This window comes from Babylonia areolata, chromosome 18, assembly GCF_041734735.1.
Source record: "Babylonia areolata isolate BAREFJ2019XMU chromosome 18, ASM4173473v1, whole genome shotgun sequence".
NCBI classification, from domain to species: domain Eukaryota; kingdom Metazoa; phylum Mollusca; class Gastropoda; order Neogastropoda; family Buccinidae; genus Babylonia; species Babylonia areolata.
Window position 1 is genome coordinate 71829736 of NC_134893.1, and position 23893 is coordinate 71853628.

Consider the following 23893-nt stretch of genomic DNA (forward strand, 5'->3'; position numbering starts at 1 on the left):
CACATCTGTTTCTTACTTTCTGTCTGTCTGGATTCAGTGCACAACACCACAAGAAAATCTGGTGCAAATGTATTCAAAAACACAATTAACACTCTCCATATGAACGGCAAAAGAGATGACGTAAACAGTGTTTCACCCCAATTACCACCATCAAAATATTGCAAGCGGAAGGCTCTTATACTGAAGAGGTGAATGTTGACAAACAATACCACAATTCTGACAACGAAAGCTAAAGGTTGGGTCATTCAGACACCCACTGGATATCAGAGGGGTCTGTGTAGAGGAGAAGAGAGGACTGGCCGTACTGAGTGAGTTAAAGGACATACTGACACACACACACATGCTTGCACTCATGCATTTTCCACACACACGTTCACGTGCTTGCCTCACACACGTGCCAACACAGAGAAGATTTACTGATACTCATAAGCGTGCATGCACATACATGTCACGTATTAATGTGTTCCGTTGTACATTTGAAATTCTGTATGTAACACCTGTACAGTATGTGAATGTGTTCAAGCACATTCTCTGATGCATGCTGCACATACACACATGCATGCTCACACACACACACACATGCATGCACACAAACACACACACACACACACACACACACACATGGACCAAGGGTTGTATGTTTTATTTCCCTCTCCACATGCCTTGTTTGGTGGTCTGGGTGCTAGTCTTGCAGATGATAAACAGGGATCCTGTTTTCAGCTTGCAGAGCATTGAAAAGAACTCATTGCCAAATTGTGCAGAAAGAAATCTACTTTGACATGGAAACAGAATATGCATGTAGACATGGGAAAAGAAAAGATGGCACTGCACATTGTGGTGCACTTCCTAAATGGAGGGGGGAAATTCAACTTGGAGAAGTCTTATCACTAGTGACATCAAAAAAAAAAAGCAAAAAAAAAAAAAGCAATGATGCATCTGCTCACTCACATACATATTGCACACTGTTGCTGCAACTCCTTCTACTGGTTATATACCATTGGAGAGACAATAATTGTATAATTTCATCCTTTCAAAGTCACATGAGAAAGAACAAATACTGGGAGGTTTTATTATCACAAATCAAAATCAGCAGCAGAAAAAGCGGAAAAGAATTTTTTTGAATTGTGCAATACCACTTCTGAGTTGGATAGATAAGTAGACAGATAAATAAATGAATGGAAAATGATATCAAATTTGCAACACAGTATCTTTTCTGTATAATTTCATTCATTTTTTTTGCTGTTTATGCAATTCCTTTTGACAAGGTAGCTGAGTTTGGTTATGTTCCGTTAAAAAGTGTCTGCATGCACATTTGGACTTCCGCTGTAAATTTCCGTGGCGTGAGAACGAAAGTATCTGCATGGTCGCGAAAAAAGATATTAATTTTCAATATAGTTGTTTGCTAAAACAGTTTCCAGTCATTGCATTTCATCTGAAGAGTTTTCCGAGTTAGTGACCGCTATTGCGTTGTTCAATGATCCGAAACACCAATAGAAACACTGATCGGTGAAGCCAAAAGAGAGTGTTGTGAAGTTTGATCCAGAACGTCCCCAGGATGAAAATCACACTTTCATTTTGACTAGCTATCTCATGATGTTGGTATAAGTTGTGATAGTGATGTGGAAGTTTATCCCATGTGCATTACCGAAGGCAAATCATCCAATGTCAAGGCTTAAGATGAATTGTACATGCAGGTAATCGTTCACTTTAGCTGCGAGGAACTCTGTCCTCTTCCTGCCTCGCACACAGGCTTTGATCAAAACTGTGAGCATTGTGCTGCCAAATGGGAGAATAACAAATGTGTATTTATCAAGAAAAATAACTGTACATGTAATTGATACAGACAATAAGTTCTGACTTGCTGATACAAAGTGATTTGAGCAAACAGCGTTCAGACGCTTTAGGTTGCAGAATCTACGCTAGTGTTACTATTGCAGTAATTTCACATTAAAAAAAAAAGAGAGCAAAAAACAGCAGAAGTGAACACTTACAATGGGTGACAGTACATTATTAGTGCGCCATTTGCCATCTTCCTTGACAAAGGAAGAGAAAGAGGACTTTTTGAGACACTTTGGGGCTGTACATGTTCGCGTGATGGGCAACAAAGGGCCTCTGGTGAGTAATTTCTTTGGTCACAAATGCTATGGCACAATGTATGTTTACAAGAGTTTGAATATGATATGGTAGAATGTATGTTGTTGTTTTTTTATCTGTATACACGTAAATGTGTGAATGAAAAACTGATGCTTTCTTCAGTATTAAAAATGATTGATCTCAGTTGTAAAACCTTTTTTTTTCTTTTTTTTTTTTTTAAAATAAGTATGAAATTTTAGCTAGTAGCACTATATGACAAGACATGCTCTTGAGGTTGATAGCATGATTTAATAATTTCATTAAGAAATTAAAAGATAAAATTGTCCAGCATACATAACTATAGTCTTAGGATTTTCTTCAAGGTTCAAATTTATATGATTTGTGAAAATAATGAAAGCAACATCAGAGTAAGAGGACTGGAAATCTTTTGAATATTTTTTGTGCACTTTTTACCCATCTGAGAGTGGAGCATCATTACCCATCTGCAAATCACTTGGTATGATTATAATCTGGAGCATCATTACCCATCTGCAAATCACTTGGTATGATTATAATCAGGGCTTGCAGGTTTATACATGTATTTGATTTAGACTTTAGTGTGAAAAAAAAATTATATGTAAACCATAGACATTCCACAATAATGGCATGTTAAAAGATAGTACCATAGAATAAAAAAAATTGATGCTTTCTTCAGTATTAAAAATGGCTGCTAACTTTTAAACTTGAGGTGATTGTTTAATTTTTGTTTGTGATTGTTTAATTATTGTTTCTCTCATCATGTTTTATTGTCTTCTTCTTCTTCTTCTTCTTCTTTTTGGGGGGTGGGGGGGGGGTGTTTAAATTTCAGTGTGAAATGTCCAATGAGGAAGAATAATTTGCTGGATATGTATGTTTGATCTTCCAGAAACATACTGCATTTGCTGAATTCCCCAACAAGGATGTTGCTTCACAGGTGAGCTTTTTCTCAGGTTTATTTGTTGTACTAAGATTAGGAAGAGAAATGTTATCTTTTGTTGCTTAACAATAGACTGTATCAGTTTGCATGTGCACGTGCCTATGAGCATGTATAGTTCTATGTTGTTATTATATTTATGTAAAGGCACAACCATTACATTTTACTATGTGTGTCTCAGTATGAGTGTATACATGCATTCTGAGGTTGGCCTCATTTTCATATTCAGCTATTGTTGTATAGCTCTAGGTCATAAGTCCTAAACGGTCCCGTAGCCTTTTATGGCCACCTCGGCAGCGAATACATATCCACTGTGTCTAGGACTCGGCATAGGAAGGTGGGGCCCAAGCCTCTCCTTCCGCTGTTCTGGCCTTCCCTAACCACAGTAACTGTGAGTAAGGTACCCATTCACACCTGGGTGGGGTGAGAAGAATCAGAGTGAAGTGTCTTTCCCAAGGACACAACACCATTGTGGTACATATTTAATAATAATAATGGATACTTATATAGCACACTATCCAGAAATCTGCTCTAGGTGCTTTACAAAAACGCTTAACATAAAACATTATATCTATGTTACATACACACACCAAAATGTGACTACACACACACACACACACACACACACACACACACACACACACACACACACACACACACACACACTCTCTGCATACATACATTTTAACATACATGTGTATCTAACAGCTACCCTAACACATACGCACACATAGGCAGGCACAAACTTACATAAACACACGCACACACAATACACATTCATATACATGCATGTAGTTATGTACACATACATATGTATACACACATAGTCAAGCACATATTTGATATATATTGGTATATATTTGGTACATATTTTCATGTCACTTAGTCTTGAATTTGTATATTTTGTTGTATAGGGCTTTGAGCCCCATTTGAGACAGGTATACTGCGCTATTTGGTGCCATTTAATTTATCTTTTTATTTTCTATTCATTTTATTTGTTTGTTGTTTCCTTCTTATGTTGGACATGTGTTGCTGCCAAAAAGAAAATCTCTATACCAAAGCATAGACAAAATATTTGTGTATTGTGTATTGTGTATATCAGCCCACATATAAGTATTGTTATTATGCTGAAACGGAGCCTCGAACCCCGATCTCTGGTGACACAGGTGTGCACATGGTTGATTGAATGGCAGGTGCTGGGGAAGCTTCACCAGGTGGAGGTGCTGGGCTGCAGGCTGGTGGTGGAGTTTGCCCTCAGTCATCACGACCGTCACCTTCCTCATCACACTGACAGGCCGCCGGACAGGATGTGAGTGGTCCCTGGAATTCTCTCTCCCGTCACTCTTTATGCATGTGTGGGTGTGTTTGCATGTGTGGGTATGCATGTGTGTGTGTGCATGTGTGTGTGTGTGTGTGTGTGTGTGGGCATGTGTGGGTGTGTAGGCATGTGTGGGTAGGTGTGGGTGCATGTGTGTGTGTTTATTATTCATGTTCTTTTCTCCTCTGTATTTCATTTTTGGTGTCATATACTGTACCATGTCAAACTGATGCAAACTAGGCCTATCGGTTTGCTCTGCTTGGCCAAATTTCGCGCGGCTAACAGTGAAAAGACGAGCCGTCTTGCCCGGTCCGCTCTTAGCCAATCAAACGCCTCTAAAAGCTATAAGCGCTGAATCATTCCTTTGGCCAGTTATTCATGTTCTTTTCTCCTCTGTATTTCATTATTAACACCATGCTTTTAACTTATTTTGTATTTGTGTGGTTTGGACCCTGTTCAGGGCAGGGACTGGATGTAAAATAGCACAGCAGTGCTTATCTTTTATGTTGGAAATAAAGAAGTTTGTCTCGTCTTGTCTTGTCTCGTCTCATTCTCTCTCTGTCTCTCTCTCTCTGTCTCTCTCTCTCTCTCTCTCTCACACACACACACACACACACACAGAGCTTGACAAGGCATTTAGTCATCCCATGAAGTATTATTTGTTATCTGTATATATATATATACTTTCATCCATTAGTCAATAATACACACACACATTTGCACACACTCAGTATTCAGTCAGCCTCCTGGCAGATTCATTTGATTTACACTTTCATTACACTTTTTTTTTTTTTATAAATTGAAACATGAACAACTTCATTGATTTACACTTTCATTACTTTTTTTTTATATAAATTGAAACATGAACAACTTCATTGATTTACACTTTCATTATACTTTTTTTTTTTTAATAAATTGAAACATGAACAACTTCATTGATTTACACTTTCATTACACTTTTAACATGAACAACTTCTTTTTTTTTTTTCTTTTTTTTTTAAAGAAAGATTTTAGATAAAAGAAAAGAAAAAAAAAGGAAAAAGGGATGGAGGGGGAAAACAGCATAACAAGTACACACACACAAAAAAAACCACAACAAATTTCTGCCCAGTTGAGGAACAGGCATTGTGATATTTTGCAAAATGCTCCTCTGTTTGCAGCAAAAAGGAGGGTGAAGAAGAGAGGAAGAAAGAAGAAGACAAGGAGGAGGAAGACAGCGAGGAGAACGCCTTTGATTTCTCCTTCCTGCAGTGGGGGTAAGACCTGAGAGTGAGATGGGCCAAGTGCACGTTTTTGTTGACTCACTTGTGTAAACAAAGTGAGTCTATGTTTTAACCCGGTGTTCGGTTGTCTGTGTGTGTGTCTGTGTGTCCGTGGTAAACTTTAACATTGACATTTTCTCTGCAAATACTTTGTCAGTTGACACCAAATTAGGCATAAAAATAGGAAAAATTCAGTTCTTTCCAGTCATCTTGTTTGAAACAATATTGCACCTCTGGGATGGGCACACACACACACACAAAAATGAAGCCTAATTATATGCAAACTGCATTTACTGTTGTATTTATATTTTTTGTATTCTCTAAACTTGGCACTTTGATCTGATATTCTGACACAACAACAAGAGCAGTCATTATTATCATTTTTTGTTCAAACAGGAACTTCTTTTGCTAAGCATGGAAGTTTTATTTATTTTGCAAACGTTTTTGGTGCAGATAGTAAAAAAGGGAAATTACTCTGTAATTAATGCTAGGGGACTTAATTTGCTTTAAACTGATCTTTCTCATCTTAAACATTACATTTTGAAATTATACTCAATACATATCACAAGTGAGTCTTGAAGGCCTTGCCTCTCTTGTTGTTAATGTTTTTTTTCTGGTCTCCTGACTCTGTTTACTGATGGTTGGGTATGTTGTTTGGCAGCTCACCTTTCATCAAGACCATTGCACATCACATTTGTGGTGGTTGTTTTTTTTTAAACGAAAATTTTCCCTCTTCTGCATTTTAACTGTGTCAGTTTCTCTCTGTGTGTGGTTAGGATCTGTCTTTCTCTCTGTTTCTTTCTGTCTCTGTTTCTCTTTTCTGCCTGGCTGTCTGTTGCTTTGAACTCTCTTTAACTCTCTCTCACTTTCTCTTCACCCCTTTCTTGCTCTCTCTCTCTCCCCTCTCTCTCCCCCCTCTCTCCCCCCCATCTCTCTCTCTCCCTCCCCTCTCTCCCCCCATCTCTCTCTCTCCCCTCTCTCCCCCCCATCTCTCTCTCCCCCCCTCTCTCTCTCCCTCCCATCTCTCTCTCTCCCCTCTCTCTCCCCCCCGTCTCTCCCCTCTCTCCCCCCCTCTCTCTCTCTCTCCCCTCTCTCTCCCCCCTTTCTCTCTCTCCCCCCTCTCTCCCCCCATCTCTCTCTCTCCCCTCTCTCTCCCCACATCTCTCTCCCCTCTTTCTCCCCCCTCTCTCTCCCCTCTCTCCCCCCCTCTCCCCTCTCTCTCCCCCCCTCCCCTCTGTCTCCCCCCTCTCTCTCCCCCCCCATCTCCCCCCTCTCTCTCTCCTCCCTCTCTCTCTCTCCCCTCTCTCTCCCCCCCCTCTCTCCCACCCCCCTCTCTCTCCCCCCTCTCTCTCTTTCTCCCCTCTTTCTCATTCATTACTCTGCCAATGGTTCATCTGTGTTATCTCTCATTGTCCATGTCTCAGCGGTTTTTTCCTTCCTCTTTTTTCTCAAATAATATGTAGCAGGGGTTTCTCTGTCTCTGTTTCTGTCTCCCCTAACTGATTTTAATACACATTCTGTTTTGTTTATTTGATTTTTTTTTTAATATTCAAATATCACTTTATCAGTGTGTGTGCATCCATGTTTTTTGTTGTTGTGATTTTGTGTCTTTTACTCTAAAAACTTTAATAATAAAAGAAACGGGAGACAGATATGCCTATGCAAATATTTGTAAAACCTTTGGTAGGTCTGTGGATTTCCTGATGCGGGATGTTTTAGTCCATGTCACAAAACCAAAACCACAGAGCATAATGAAAGAAAAAGTACAGGAGACATTTTTCAAACAAAGTTGTCGTTGTTTGTTTGTTTGTTTTTGGAAGGAGGGGGTTGGAGGGGGGGGGGGGGCTTAGAAGGGGTATAGAACTTCTCTGTAAAATAAAACGACAAAACATGAAAAAAGGAATGATAAAGTACTATACAAACACTTTAAAACTATGTTATGTTGTTGGGTTGGGGGTTTTTTTGGTGGTTTTTTTTTTCTTGCATTATTTCCGTGATTTTCTCCCAGACTGAAGTACCCCCGGAGGCGGCGCCTGTACTACCTGTACCCCCCTCCCTCCCCCTCCATCCTGACCAACATCAGTCATGCTCTGGCTGCCTGCCCCAAGCTGTACGTCCAGGTGGGTACAGACACCATTTCTTTTCCTGTTTAGTTTTTTTTTCCTCTACCTCATTATCTCTTCCACAGACATGCCAGCTGTTCTGATTTTGCCGTGTTCTGTTATACTCGATCATGGTCTGTTCTGACGTTACACCAATGTCAGAATTGTTCCGACAAGTTCATTTTTTGACTGCATAGCATGGTCATATAAGATAAGATAAGAATAACTTTATTATCTCCAACTGGAGAAATTTGGTCAGGTGCATTATCACAACATAGACAAGTAAACAACATGGGGACTATAACTGTAAAAGTCAACAACAGCTTTTATGAATATTACGAAGATACAAATGTAAAAAATATCACATACACCATTTCATACATACATCCACACACTGCAGGTAATAACTAGTATTCTTAATGTAAAAACAGAAAGAATTAAGAAACATTATTTGAATGTAATTATAAACATAGCCTACTATACTGCACATTGATTATAATAGACAGATAAGATAAGAATAAAGATAAATTGCGGAAAACCGCAACCAGATAATCAGCACACACCCGCACACAGACCCCTAGACATTAACCCAGACACATGGGAAGCTGTAGCCTCCAAACGATCATCCTGGAGGCAGACAGAATAGAACAGAATATGTCTTTATTACCAAGTGTACCGGGGTCACAAGGAATATTGGGGGGATAGTACATAACAAGGTATGAACATAAATCGAAAATCATACACAAACACAGATACAGTATAAATTAGGATACACACAAGTGCATATCAGTATAAAAACTTGTGCATACTCACACATGCATGCACTGCACACACACACACACACACACACGCACATGTACGCGCGTGCGCACACACACACACATACCCACACACACACACACGTTTGAACAGAAGCCACATAGGCACAAAGGCCTCTCCAAGTTAAAAGAGACAGTTGCCCAACAGTCAGAGGTCAACAGTCAGAGGTGAAGCGGCAAAGAAAAAAGACCTGACAGACAGACCAGCATCAGACTTCATCTGTGCAAAGTGCGGGAGGGATCCTTGACTGAGTGGTCCCAGTTTTCCCATTTGAGCTCGGAGCGCAATCAGCTCAGGGTAGGAGGCGGCCAAGGACTGAAAAAACCCTGCCTCTGATGAGGTTTGAACCTGCGTCCTCCCAGTCTTTTGTCTGTGGCCATTTGGCCACAGTGTTAAAAAAGTATGTTGTGTGTCAAGTTACGGTGTGTGGTGTTTGTTTTGCAGGTGTTGCACCTGATGAACAAGATGGACCTTCCTGCACCCTTTGGCAAGTTATGGTGTGTGGTGTTTGTTTTGCAGGTGTTGCACCTGATGAACAAGATGGACCTTCCTGCACCCTTTGGCAAGTTATGGTGTGTGGTGTTTGTTTTGCAGGTGTTGCACCTGATGAACAAGATGGACCTTCCAGCACCCTTTGGCCCTGTCACTGCTCAGCCACCTCTGGTAAGATGCCCGCAGTTTTCCTCATGCTTGTGATTAACATGTGTATAGGAATCTGCCCCTTCCTATCCTGTGTGACTGCCTTCATCTCTATACCCTGTCTCTACAGGTGGCTTCAGACACACTTGGTTTCTGCGTTCCCAGATTCAAACACTTCACAGTCTGCCACTGCTCTGTCTCTGGACCTTACACATAGTTCTCTCTTTCTTTGTGTTCAAGCCCTGCACTGGGCTCTTTCAAGACTGGCCTTAAATCCTGCCGCTTTCTTCCCTGCCCCCTGGGTTCATGCTGCTACTGCTGAAAGGGGGTCTGTTTAGCTTTTGGGGGCTACTTGACAAGGCTACACTCTTATAACATTTTCCAGCATCAACCAGGCTGAGAGATACGGACACCTGCAGTGTTGGTCATAAGATTTGAACAACACTGAACACACTCCCAAAGATGCATCAAGCAGCTCTGGACAGGAGCTGGCCACGGGCCAAACTAATCCAGCCTCTGATTGGGTTTGAACCTGTTTCCTTGCAGTTCTGTGATGCTAACCACTTCTCTACAGCTGCTGGGTGTTTATGTGGTATTTAGTATTTGTATTTTTATTTCTTTGTATCACAACAGATTTCTCTGTGTGAAATTCGGGCTGCTCTCCTCAGGGAGAGCGCGTCGCTACACTACAGCGCCACCCTTTTTTTTTTTGTATTTTTTCCTGCGTGCAGTTTTATTTGTTTTTCCTATCGCAGTGGATTTTTCTACAGAATTTTGGCAGGAACAACCCTTTTGTTGCCGTGAGTTCTTTTTTGTGCACTAAGTGCATGCTGCACACGGAACCTTGGTTTATCCTCTCATCTGAATGATTAGCGTCCAGACTACCACTCAAGGTCTAGTGGACGGGGAGAAAATATCGGCGGCTGAGCCGTGATTCGAACCAGCATGCTCAGATTCTCTCGCTTCCTAGGCGGACACGTTACGTCTAGGCCATCACTCCACTACTGCAGAAAGTATGAATGATATCTAAATGTTTTGACAGCTCCAAATAGTCAAACCTGAGTTTGATTGGCCCATGGTCGCCCTTGCCGCATGTGCGATATCATACCTTTGAGTTTGCAGGTTCAGAACAGGTGTTCAGTACAGGTGTTCAGTACAGGTCTTCTTCTTCTTCTTCTTCGTTCGAGGGCTGCAACTCCCACGTTCACTCGTATGTACACAAGTGGGCTTTTACGTACATGACCGTTTTTACCCTGCCATGTAGGCAGCCATACTCCGTTTTCGGGGATGTGCATGCTGGGTATGTTCTTGTTTCCATAACCCACCGAACGCTGACATGGATTACAGGATCTTTAACGTGCGTATTTGATATTCTGCTTGTGTATACACACGAAGTGGGTTCAAGCACTAGCAGGTCTGCACATATGTTGACCTGGGAGATGGTAAAAATCTCCACCCTTCACCCACCAGGCGCCGTTACCGAGATTCGAACCCGGGACCCTCAGATTGAAAGTCCAACGCTTCAACCACTCGGCTATTGCGCCCGTCAGTACAGGTGTTCCAGTACAGGTGTATGTGCAAAATTCAAAAGCTCTTCCGCTCGTTGTGTGGCCCTCTGCCTCCCCATCTCCCACCTGCATCAGGAGGCTGGTTGTATTGTACATGTTTGTTCACCTGATATATCACATTGCAAAAGTAAATGGGTTTTTGTGTGTGTGTGTGTTTTTTCTTAAAGCTGTTTTGTTTTATGTTTGGACTTTATGATTATAGTCTTGTTGTGTGTTGTGTGTAACAAAAAAAAAATTGTCTTGTGTTGGGTTTTAGTTGAGTTTGGATTAATGTTTGCCTCTTGGCATTTTAAGACGCCCAATCCGGAGTTGAGGTCTCACTCATGTGTGTGTGTGTGTGTGTATGTATGTGTGTGTATGTATGTGTGTGTGTGTGTGTGTGTGTATGTATGTGTGTGTGTGTGTGTGTGTGTATGTATGTGTGTGTATGTGTGTGTGTGTGTGTATGTATGTGTATGTGTGTGTGTGTGTGTGTGTATGTATGTATGTATGTATGTGTGTGTGTATGTGTGTGTGTGTATGTATGTATGTGTATGTGTGTGTATGTATGTGTGTGTGTGTGTGTGAGTCAGTCACGCTGCTGCTCATTAAAGAAAGGTTTAATTACCATTTGTCTGATGACTGGATTCCTGCAGGCCCCGGACATGGGAGTGATGGAGGACTATGCTGACAAGCTGCAGATGGAGGAGATGGAACTGTCCAGCACAGAGGAATCGGAGCTGGAAAGTGACCCAGACACCAGCAAGTAAGGGTTTTTTTTCCACATAACCCACACAGGTCCTCACATTATTTCCACATAACACACACGTCCTCACATTATTTCCACATAACCCACACAGGTCCTCACATTATTTCCACATAACCCACACAGGACCTCTCATTATTTCCACATAACACACACAGGACCTCTCATTATTTCCACATAACCCACACAGGACCTCCATACAGGATCCTCATTGTTTCCACATAACCCACACAGGTCCTCATTTCCACATAACCCACACAGGACCTCACATTATTTTTCCACATAACCCACACAGGACCTCATTATTTCCACATAACCCACACAGGACCTCACATTATTTCCACATAACCCACACAGGACCTCTCATTATTTCCACAGGCCGCCAGAAGAGACGCCTCGAAAGCGGAAACCTGGCGGGGAGAGCAGAAAGCAGATGAAAAAGCGTGCACGTCTGGCCATGTCCATGTTCCAAGCCGCCCCCCCACCTCCTGACGCCAGACCCTGTGCCCCTGCCGTGCCGCTAGAAGAGGTGTTCGAACAGGCGGCAGAGGGCGGAGGTCAGCGGAAGATCCAGCTGCGACTGCCCAGCTCCATGACGTTGGAATCGTCGGCTTCTTCGCCTTCCGTCGTCAGAGGCGGCGGCGGTGGTGGTGGTGGTGGTGGTGGTGACGGGGGGAAGGTGGAAGGGAAGAAGGGTGGTGGTGGTGGTGGAGCATCGCCCATGCCACCCCCTCCACTACCCCCACTGGCACACATTGCTGGTAAGGAAAGGGGAGGCAGGTGGGGGGTGTGGGTTTTTGTTGTTTTTTTTATTGTGGGAGTGTGTGTTTATGTGTACATGTGTGAGTGCGCATTTCCTTCCAGTTCCTTGATCAAATCTGTTTCTTTTTCTTCTTCTTCTTCTTCGTTCGTGGGCTGAAACTCCCATGTTCACTTGTATGCACACGAGTGGGCTTTTATGTGTAGGACCGTTTTTACCCCGCCATGTAGGCAGCCGTACTTCGTTTTCAGGGGTGTACATACTGGGTATGTTCTTGTTTCCATAACGCACAGAACGCTGACATGGATTACAGGATCTTTAACGTGTGTATTTCATCTTCTGCTTGTGTATATACAATGAAGGGGGTTCAGGCACTGAGCAGGTCTGTACATATGTTAACCTTGGAGATCGTAAAAATCTCCACCCTTTACCCACCAGGCGCTGTCACCAAGATTCGAACCCAGGATTCTCAGACTTCTTCTTCTTCTTCTGCGTTCGTGGGCTGCAACTCCCACGTTCACTCGTATGTACACGAGTGGGCCTTTACGTGTATGACCGTTTTTACCCCGCCATGTAGGCAGCCATACTCCGTTTTCGGGGGTGTGCATGCTGGGTATGTTCTTGTTTCCATAACCCACCGAACGCTGACATGGATTACAGGATCTTTCACGTGCGTATTTGATCTTCTGCTTGCATATACACACGAAGAGGGTTCAGGCACTAGCAGGTCTGCACTTATGTTAACCTTGGAGATCGTAAAAATCTCCACCCTTTACCCACCAGGCGCCGTCACCGTGATTCGAACCCGGGACCCTCAGACTGAAAGTCCACGCTTTAACCGCTAAGCTATTGGTGTCTGTCAGATCTGTTTAATTACACATACTTTATGGTGACCCTCAGTACAGACTCTGTCCGGGGTCTGATTTCTGTCCCGTGGAAAATACTGGTCCACCACGGTAGGAGAAAGCAAAAGTATTTGTATTTGTATTTCTTTTTATCACAACAGATTTATCTGTGTGAAATTTGGGTTGCTCTCCCCAGGGAGAACGCATCACTATACTACAGTGCCACCCATTTTTTTTGTATTTTTTCCTGCATGCAGCTTTATATGTTTTTCCTATCAAAGTGGATTTTTCTACAGAATTTTGCCAGGAACAACCCTTGTGTTGCCGTGGGTTATTTTACGTGCGCTAAGTGCATGCTGCACACAGGACCTCGGTTTATCGTCTCATCCGAATGACCAGCATCCACACCACCACTCAAGGTCTAATGGCGGGGGAGAAAATATCGGCGGCTGAGCCATGATTCGAACCAGCATGCTCAGGTTCTCTCGCTTCCTAGGCGGATGTGTTACCTCTAGGCCATCACTCCACTAGCTACAGCTTGTGACCTCCCTTATGAATATCACCTGACATCTGTGTGGCCAGAGCTTCTCATCACGTTGTTGTTTCCAGGACAAAGCAGTGGTGAGGTGACGGAAGCTATGGAAACAGACACGCCACAGTCCACAGGCTTTGGCGTGCTGACCCCAGCGAGCAAGGTATGGTGTCTGTACAGGGTTGTCATCATTAGAAAAATAATAATGATAATGAGAGAAAAAAATTATGATAATGGTAGATATTTATGATGCGCCTTACCTACCTCCTTAGCACAGGGGCCTAGAATGCTGACGGTTGATATCAGTATGGGGAAAGATGGTTACAAACATTAATAACACGAAGCACTTTAATAAAAGATGATAAGTAAGACAAATGGAATGTGTCAGAGACAAAGAACACACACACACACACACATTCACTCATACACATACACATACACACACACACACACACACACACACTCACTCACTCACTCACTCACTCACTCACCCACCCACCCACCCACACACACACAAACACACACACACACACACACACACACACACACTCACCCACTCACTCACTCACTCACTCACTCACTCACATACACACACACACACACACATACACACACACACACACACACACACACACACTCACACACACACACACACACACACACACACTCACACACTCACTCACTCACTCACACACACACACACACTCACTCACTCACACACACACTCACTCACTCACTCACACACACACACACACACACACACACACACACACACACACACACAGCTAATTCCTAGACATCCATGAAAGCAGATTTTTACAGATGTTTGCAGAAATGAATGATGGGCACCCGAAGGCAGTTGTCGGTCGGCTCTACCCAGGTAGGCAGTCTGTTGTACAAATGACTCTGTGAAGTGCTTCGAGCTTGGTCTCCGATTGAGGATAGGTGCTGTATAAGATTCCATATCATCATCACCAAACGTTCTGAGCCCAGGTTTGAATTGCAAAGGGGGAGGTAACCTACTTCCAGGAGATTATCAGCCGTAGCTACTTTCGTTTTCCCCGCATAGGCGGGTATTAGTTTGCATAGGACAGGAATGTCAGACCCCTGCCGGAGTCTGCACTAGTGGGTCACGGTTAAGTATGTTAGATAAACGTAATTTTTGGAAGAAAATTTCCTTTTTGTTCCATTATTATGAAATTGGTTTGGTGGTACAGCTCCAGTGACAGGACCAAGGTATGACATCTGTTTGCCAAATGGATTTAGCATGTTTCCTGACAGTCTTTTGGGAAGGATTTTCAAAGTAGGTGAAATAGTAATAGTATTGTTTCAGAATGTTGTTATCATTTCACTGTCTTTTTTGGTTGTTTGTTTTTTGTTTTTTGTTCATAGTGCAGTGTTCCACGTGATGTGTGGGAACATGTTTCACAAACACAGAGTCATTTGCACAACAGGCTGCTGACCTGGGCACACCTGACTGACAGCTGTCTTCAGGCACTTATCTTTTTCTTTTTTTTTACTGTGACCTGTTTCCTAATAACAAATCTGTTGATGAAAAATATAGCCTTCATTATTAATCGTCTTATGAATACCCAGGTCTTTACTAAAGTCTGTATTTAGGCAGAAATTCTTTTTTATTTTTAGCTTTGCTGGATCTTATGTTTAAATTAACTGTAAGCTTATATCAGAGACTGACATGAGCTTACAGTTGGTCCATCTGCAAAGTGAAAGTTGTATTATCAATGGTTTGTACATTGCAATCAGAATTCATTTACATCTTAGTCGTTTGTGAAGGACTATGACTCTCAAACTAGGAGGCAAGATTGCACTGGCTCTTAGTGCTGCAGCCTTGTGGGCTAGTTGGCCTGTGGGAACCATCGCAGCGACAGCTGTCCTAAAACCTTCTTGGCCAGGAGAGTGGGCATATAACTTGGGCACAACACTCTCCACCATAATCAAATTCTTGCCCAGGTAGCTGGGACAGCAGTTGCCTCCTCTGCTGTTCTGATGGTCGTAGCTGGGCGCAACACTCTCCACCATAATCAAATTCTAGCCCAGTTAGCTTGGACAGTAGTACTGCTTCCTCTGCTGTTCTGATGGTCGGAATCAGACATGACTATCATACAAATATGAATGAATTATTGAATCAGACATGACTATCATACAAATATGAATGAATTATTCAGCCATGTTGATGCTGTTTCCTCTGCTGTTCTGATGGTCGGAATCAGACATGACTATCATACAAATATGAATGAATCATTCAGCCGTGTTGATGCTGTTTCCCAGGCAGCGGACGACAGTGAGGAGAAAGACGAAGAGGAGGAAGCCTGGGCAGAAACCAAGTTCATCTCCCGGTCAGAGTTACGCAAAGGACGGCTGTCACGCCAAGGTGAGTTACTGTGAGAAAAGAAAACACCGCCATGAGATCAGGGATGTATTTGTATTTGTATTTCTTTTTATCACAACAGATTTCTCTGTGCGAAATTCGGGCTGCTCTCCCCAGGGAGAGCGCGTCACTATACTACAGTGCCACCCATTTTTTTTGTATTTTTTGCTGCGTGCAGTTTTATTTGTTTTTCCTATCGAAGTGGACTTTTCTACAGAATTTTGCCAGGAACAACCCTTTTGTTGCCGTGGGTTCTTTTACGTGCGCTAAGTGCATGCTGCACACAGGACCTCGGATTATCGTCTCATCCGAATGACTAGCATCCAGACCACCATTCAAGGTCTAGTGGAGGGGGAGAAAATATCGGCAGCTGAGCCATGATTCAAACCAGCGCGCTCAGATTCTCTCGCTTCTTATGCTGACGCGTTACCTCTAGGCCATCACTCCACATGAGTTGCGTACAGGAAAAAGAAGAAAAAAAAGCAAACTGAATTGTAACAGTGGGAAAAAAGGCATGTTCTGCCACAGAAAGGTCTTTTTTTGTTGGTGTGTGAGGGAGAGTGGGGGGATGGGAGTGGGAGGGGGTGCTTAACAACAATTTTTTCCCTTTTTTTTATTTTATTTATTTATTTATTTATTTTTTTTGCCTTTGTATTTTATTTTTTTCCTTTGTTTTGTTCTTCTTTTTTTGCCCCATTATCTGCACCATGTCAGTGGCATTACTGCCACACCAGTCGTTCCAAGTCCCTTCATACACAGTCACACATATATATTTGTTCACATTTGAACAGGATATATATGATTGTAGTGAGATCCTTCATAGTGCAGTCTGTAAGACCAGAAGAAGAAATACTGATGTAGATACTGGGAATATAAGTGTGAACTGATGTGAAACCAATAGAAAAAATACTGGTGTAAATGTTGGGAATATAAGTATGAACTGATTTAAAAGCAAAAGAAAGTGTGCTGATGTAGATACTGGAATATAAGTGAGAATGGGGTGCCCTTTTTCAGAGATGGAAAACTTCAACATATTCCGGAACTACAAAGAAGGAGAGCCAAGCCGACGGCTGTACATCAAGAATTTGGCCAAACATGTCACTGAAGAGGTGAGGAGCAAAGTGTGTGCGCACGCACGCATGCATGCATACCCATGCACACACACACATACACATACACACGCTCACACACACAGAATAAACAAAAAATAAACCAGTTAAGCACATCGGCGTGCGCACACATGCATCCTTGCTCCAAACTCAATCACTTGTTCTCTTGCTCACACGCTCACACACACACACACACGCACGCACTCACACGCGTGCACACACACACACACACTACTAGCTTTAGTACAAGAAGTCATAATCATCTGTCACTAAGAAAGAACCCATGGCAGCATAATTGTTGTTGTTTTACTGGAGTGAGATGTTGTCTCTTTCAGGACCTGCACTGGGTGTTTGGTCGCTACGTGAACTGGAACAACGATCTGGAGAAGAGCATGTAAGTACCTGTCAGAGGGGCACCTCACTTCCGTCATTATGCTTTAACTCTTTCCATACGAACGGCGAAAGAGACGACGTTAACAGCGTTTCACCCCAATTACCATCATCAAAATATTGCAAGTGGAAGGCTCTTATACTGAAGACGTGAATGTTGACAAAGAATACCACACGGAAGCTAAAGGTTGGGTCATTCAGACACCCACTGGACATCCGAGGGGTCTGTGTAGAGGAGAAGAGAGGACTGGCCGTACTGAGTGAGTTAAGCTGATAATATCTTCACTGACCTTTCCACAGCCAGATGCAACCAGAAAATGAGTTGGTTGCCGTGCTCACAAACACAAGAGGAATGTTTTCCAGGTGTGTTCAGCGTGTGTTGAGTGCGTGTTCAACATCAACAACTGACCCAGTTTCTTTGCAGTCACATGGCAGACTAAGTAAGCGTTAAATCCTAACATCGATGGTTCCCTGTAGACTGCCGGTACTGGGACTGGGACAGATGAACCCGGTTGTGTCTGTGTATGGGCGACTCAGAATGAGCGGTTTGGAAGTAATGCCACTGAAATGATGCGGACGATGGTGCAGCAAAAAAAAACAAAATAAAGTATGCGTTAAAACCAATTCTTCTTCTTCTTCTGCGTTCACTCGAATGCACACGAGTGGGCTTTTACGTGTATGACCGTTTTTACCCCGCCATGTAGGCAGCCATACTCCGTTTTCGGGGGTGTGCATGCTGGGTATGTTCTTGTTTCCATAACCCACCGAACGCTGACATGGATTACAGGATCTTTAACGTGCGTATTTGATCTTCTGCTTGCATATACACACGAAGGGGGTTCAGGCACTAGCAGGTCTGCACATATGTTGACCTGGGAGATCGTAAAAATCTCCACCCTTTACCCACCAGGCGCTGTCACCGTGATTCGAACCCGGGACCCTCAGATTGACAGTCCAACGCTTTAACCACTCGGCTATTGCGCCCGTCGGTAAAACCAATGTCTTACGGACATTAGAAGCGCATGAAATGCCTCAGAAATATGGTTCTGATGTTGATGAGACAAGTGATGAAACTAATGAGGATATTTAATTCAGAACAAAACTTGGGGCTACTTTCTACCTCTTCCTGGATGTTAGAAGAGAAAGGTATAAAGTATAATTTTTACCAGACTAGCTCATTGTGTTACTAATCAGTCTTGGAAGCAGAAAGTATGATTTGTATCCGACTAACTCATTTTGTTACTAATCAGTCTTGGAAGCAGAAAGCATAATTTGTATCCAACTAACTCATTGTGTTACTAATCAGTCTTGGAAGCAGAAAGTATGATTTGTATCCGACTAGCTCATTGTGTAACTAATCAGTCTTGGAAGCAGAAAGTATGATTTGTATCCGACTAGCTCATTGTGTTACTAATCAGTCTTGGAAACAGAAAGTATGATTTGTATCCGACTAGCTCATTGTGTTACTAATCAGTCTTGGAAGAGAAAGCATAATTTGTATCCAGCTAACTCATTGTGTTACTAATCAGTCTTGGAAGCAGAAAGTATGATTTGTCCCATACTATCTCATTGTGTTACTAATCAGTCTTGGAAGCAGAAAGTATGATTTGTATCCGACTAACTCATTGTGTTACTAATCAGTCTTGGAAGCAGAAAGTATGATTTGTCCCATACTATCTCATTGTGTTACTAATCAGTCTTGGAAGCAGAAAGTATGATTTGTATCCAATTAACTCATTGTGTTACTAATCAGTCTTGGAAGCAGAAAGTATGATTTGTCCCATACTATCTCATTGTATTACTAATCAGTCTTGGAAGCAGAAAGTATGATTTGTATCCGACTAACTCATTTTGTTACTAATCAGTCTTGGAAGCAGAAAGTATGATTTGTCCCAGACTAACTCATTGTGTTACTAATCAGTCTTGGAAGCAGAAAGTATAATTTGTATCCGACTAACTCATTGTGTTACTAATCAGTCTTGGAAGCAGAAAGTATAATTTGTCCCTGACTATCTCATTGTGTTACTAATCAGTCTTGGAAGCAGAAAGTATAATTTGGCCCTGACTATCTCATTGTGTCACAAATCAGTCTTGGAAGCTAAATTTCCTAACTTTTATCAACTTTTGTTTGCTGGATTTTCCAGTAAAAATTTCTTCATTGTTATTTTACCACAGAAGACCATCTTGGCGGGGTGAATAGATAAAACGGTCATACACAACACATAACATATTACATGTTTGTCTGAGTGTGTATGTGTGCGTGCCTTAAGTCTGATTGACTGACGCAGGAAACGAGTGATGAGCGCCCAATGGTAGCCATCAATCGGCTCTGCCCAGGTAGGCAGCCTGTTGTGCAAATGACCCCGTGTTTGTAAAGCGCTTAGAGCTTGGTCTCCCACCGAGGATAGGCGCTATATAAGTATTCATATCGTTGATTCATGTTAACCAGATTCGACATCCGACTGATGAAGGAAGGACGAATGAAGGGCCAGGCCTTCGTCACGCTGGGGACGGACGAACAGGCGGCGAAGGCAGTGAGGGACACCAACGCTTTCGTCCTGAAGGGAAAACCCATGGTGGTGGTGAGTCACTGTATTGTCTTCTTTCTGGGGAAGGGGGGGTGTCTTTTCAGGGAAGGGAGGGGTCTGTTTCTGTGGGTTTTGAATAAACAAAATCGATGGGCGCAATAGCCGAGTGGTTAAAGCATTGCACTTTCAATCTGAGGGTCCCGGGTTCGAATCACGGTGATGGCGCCTGGTGGGTAAAGGGTGGAGATTTTTCCGATCTCCCAGGTCAACATATGTGCAGACCTGCTAGTGCCTGAACCCCCTTCATGTGTATATGAAAGCAGAAGATCAAATACGCACGTTAAAGATCCTGTAATCCATGTCAGCGTTCTGTGGGTTATGGAAACAAGAACATACCCAGCATGCACACCCCCGAAAGCGGAGTATGGCTGCCTACATGGCAGGGTAAAAACGGTCATACACGTAAAAGCCCACTCGTGTGCATACGAGTGAAAGTGGGGGTTGCAGCCCACGAACGAAGAAGAAGAAGAATAAACAAAATCAACTGTCTCTTCACCTGCTCTTTTTTTTCTTTTCTGTTTTTTTTTTTTTTCTCTTCATTCAGTCAACTGAGTCACCATCTTCTTTCAGGGCAGAGGGTTGTGTTTTCTTTTTCTTTTTTTTTATTCTTCTTTTTTTCTTTTTTCTTTTTTTTTCTGTTTCTGTGGGAAGTTGAATGAACAGAATCAGCTGTCAGCTGCTTTTGTTTTTCTGTGAATTAAATCAGCTGTCAGCTCTGGGTCTTTTTTCTTTCTTTTTTTTCATTGAATCAAATGTCTGGTGTGTGTTTGTGTGTGTTTTTGTTCTCTTTTTTTGTTTTGTTTTGTTTGTGTGGTGTGTGTGTGTGTGTGTGTTCTTATCAACTTTCTACTCCTGCTCTTCATCTAATTTTATTATTATATGAACTAATTCTCTTTTTTTTTCTTCTTCTCCTTCTCTTTTTCTTTATATATATATATATATATATATATATATATATATATATATATATATATATATATATATTATAAGCTGTCAGCATCTTTTTAGTGTGTGTATGTGTGTCCCTTGCGTTCCAAGGTTACATTTCCTGCTGAAACCTCATCGTCACAACAACACACTGAACAGTTGCAGTGTGTTGCCATGACAACTTGCAGGGGTATTTCTTTTTTCATCACTCTAACGGGTCAGGAAAGCAGAGAAAAATAAAACCAAATATTTATTTTTAAAAGATAGATAAAAAAAAAACTGAAGAAACTTTGCTTCATTTGAATTTCTTTTTAAAGATAAATTACACATCATTATTGAACAAAATAATGAATACACAACATTGTTAAAAAAAAAAAAAATTTAACTCACACAAACATGAACAGCCGTTGGTTGTATAGTCAGTCTTGTTACAGTGCAACATTTATACAACCACATTGTTTTTGTGTTTGCTACCATCACCATGCCTCCAGTGCTGTACGATTATAACGGAGTGAAAGTCTATACAACCACATTATTTTTGTGTTTGTAACAACCTCCATGGCTTCAGTGCTGTACGATTATAACAGAGTGAAAGTCTATACAACCACATTATTTTTGTGTTTGTAACGACCTCCTTGGCTTAGGTGAAAGTCTATACAACCACATTATTTTTGTGTTTGTAACGACCTCCTTGGCTTCAGTGCTGTACGATTATAACAGAGTGAAAGTCTACACAACCACATTATTTTTGTGTTTGTAACGACCTCCATGGCTCCAGTCAGTCTGTCCCAACAATCAGCTTGTATCACAGATTGACATTCTTTTACAGTTGGGCCAATAGCAGAGTGAGAGCTGCGTTATCAATAGTTTCTCCATTGCAATGGGAAATCATTTACAGCTTAGTCTTTTATGAAGGACTGTGACTCTCAAAGTAGGAGCCAAAATTGCATTGGCTCTTTGCGCTGCAGCCTTGGGGGCTAGTTGGCCTTTGGGAACCATCCCATCGCCGACTGTCCTAAAACCCTTTTGGCCGAGAGAGTGGGGATGTACCTTGGGCAAGACACTCTCCGCTATAACCAAATTCTAGCCCAGATAATCGGGACAGCAAGTTACCTCCTTTGCTGTTCTGATGGTCATAGTCGAACATGACTGGGTATCGTAGGTGCATGGCTTCATTGCTGTGGGGGTGCCATGGAGTGAGAGTCTGTTGTTCTCTGGTTTCAGCACTTCGCCCGCTCGGCCAAGCAGCAGGATGAGAGCAAGTCATGAGGGAGTGACGGAGAGAAAGGAGTGATGGAGAGAGTAAATCATGGAGTGATGGAGAGAGAGGTGTGATGATGGAGAGAGAGAGAGAGGAAGGAGTGATGGAGAGAGTAAATCATGGAGTGATGGAGAGAGAGGTGTGATGATGGAGAGAGAGAGAGAGGAAGGAGTGATGGAGAGAGTAAATCATGGAGTGATGGAGAGAGAGGTGTGATGATGGAGAGAGAGAGAGGGGAAGGAGTGATGGAGAGAGTAAATCATGGAGTGATGGAGAGAGAGGTGTGATGATGGAGAGAGAGAGAGGGGAAGGAATGATGGAGAGAGAGGTGTGATGATGGAGAGAGGTGTGATGATGGAGAGTGGAGTGATGGAGAGAGAAAAGAGTGATGGAGACAATGGAGTGATGGAGAGAGTGAAGTGAAGGAGAGAGTGGTGTGATGATGGAGAGAGAAAGGGGGGAAGGAGTGATGGAGACAGTGGTGTGATGATGGAAAGAGTGGAGTGATGGAGACAGTGGTGTGATGATGGAGAGAGTGGAGTGATGGAGACAGTGGTGTGATGATGGAGAGAGTGGTGTGATGATGGAGACAGTGGAGTGATGGAGAGAGAGGTGTGATGATGGAGACAGTGGAGTGATGGAGAGAGAAAAGAGTGGTGGAAAGAAAGGAGTGTTGGAGAGAGTGGTGTAGTGATGGAGAGAGTGGTGTGATGATGGAGAGAGTGGAGTGATGGAGACAGTGGAGTGTTGGAGAGAGTGGTGTAGTGATGGAGAGAGTGGTGTGATGATGGAGAGAGTGGAGTGATGGAGACAGTGGAGTGATGGAGAGAGTGGTGGAGTGATGGAGAGAGTGGAGTGATGGAGAGAGTGGAGTGATGGAGAGAGTGGTGTGATGATGGAGAGAGTGGTGTGATGGAGAGAGTGGTGTGATGGAGAGAGTGGAGTGATGGAGACAGTGGAGTGATGGAGAGAGTGGTGGAGTGATGGAGAGAGTGGAGTGATGGAGAGAGTGGAGTGATGGAGAGAGTGGAGTGATGGAGACAGTGGAGTGATGGAGACAGTGGAGTGTTGGAGAGAGTGAAGTGATGGAGAGAGTGGAGTGTTGGAGAGAGTGGTGTGATGATGGAGAGAGTGGAGTGATGGAGAGAGTGGAGTGTTGGAGAGAGTGGTGTGATGATGGAGAGAGTGGAGTGATGGAGAGAGTGGAGTGTTGGAGAGAGTGAAGTGATGGAGACAGTGGAGTGTTGGAGAGAGTGGTGTGATGATGGAGACAGTGGAGTGATGGAGAGAGTGGAGTGTTGGAGAGAGTGGTGTGATGATGGAGAGAGTGGAGTGATGGAGAGAGTGGAGTGATGGAGAGAGTGGTGTGATGATGGAGAGAGTGTGATGGAGACAGTGGAGTGTTGGAGAGAGTGGAGTGATGATGGAGAGAGTGGAGTGATGATGGAGAGAGTGGAGTGATGGAGAGAGTGGAGTGATGGAGAGAGTGGTGTGATGGAGAGAGTGTGATGGAGACAGTGGAGTGTTGGAGAGAGTGAAGTGATGGAGAGAGTGAAGTGATGATGGAGACAGTGGAGTGATGGAGAGAGTGAA

The 23893-nt window shown here is 42.8% G+C and overlaps 1 protein-coding gene across 1 annotated transcript; it reads left to right on the forward strand.

The window, feature by feature from the left end:
* The first annotated feature begins 1335 nt into the window (after positions 1-1335).
* On the forward strand, positions 1336-23209 carry LOC143293048 (RNA-binding region-containing protein 3-like). Its single transcript, XM_076603879.1, has 14 exons — positions 1336-2115; positions 2999-3046; positions 4240-4355; positions 5525-5620; positions 7635-7746; positions 9142-9210; positions 11390-11499; positions 11878-12260; positions 13714-13799; positions 15926-16028; positions 17040-17134; positions 17470-17528; positions 19974-20106; positions 22264-23209. Exons 1-14 carry the CDS (start codon positions 1993-1995, stop codon positions 22306-22308), a joined length of 1578 nt encoding a protein of 525 aa, XP_076459994.1. The 5' UTR covers positions 1336-1992; the 3' UTR covers positions 22309-23209.
* The last annotated feature ends 684 nt before the right edge of the window (positions 23210-23893 follow it).

Coding starts and splice junctions, on each gene's coding strand:
- LOC143293048 (XM_076603879.1), top strand. CDS start 1,993: ATGGGTGACAGTACATTATTAGTGCGCCATTTGCCATCTTCCTTGACA. Junction 13,800..15,925: donor TGCTGACCCCAGCGAGCAAG/GTATGGTGTCTG, acceptor GCTGTTTCCCAG/GCAGCGGACGACAGTGAGGA. Junction 17,529..19,973: donor AACGATCTGGAGAAGAGCAT/GTAAGTACCTGT, acceptor CATGTTAACCAG/ATTCGACATCCGACTGATGA.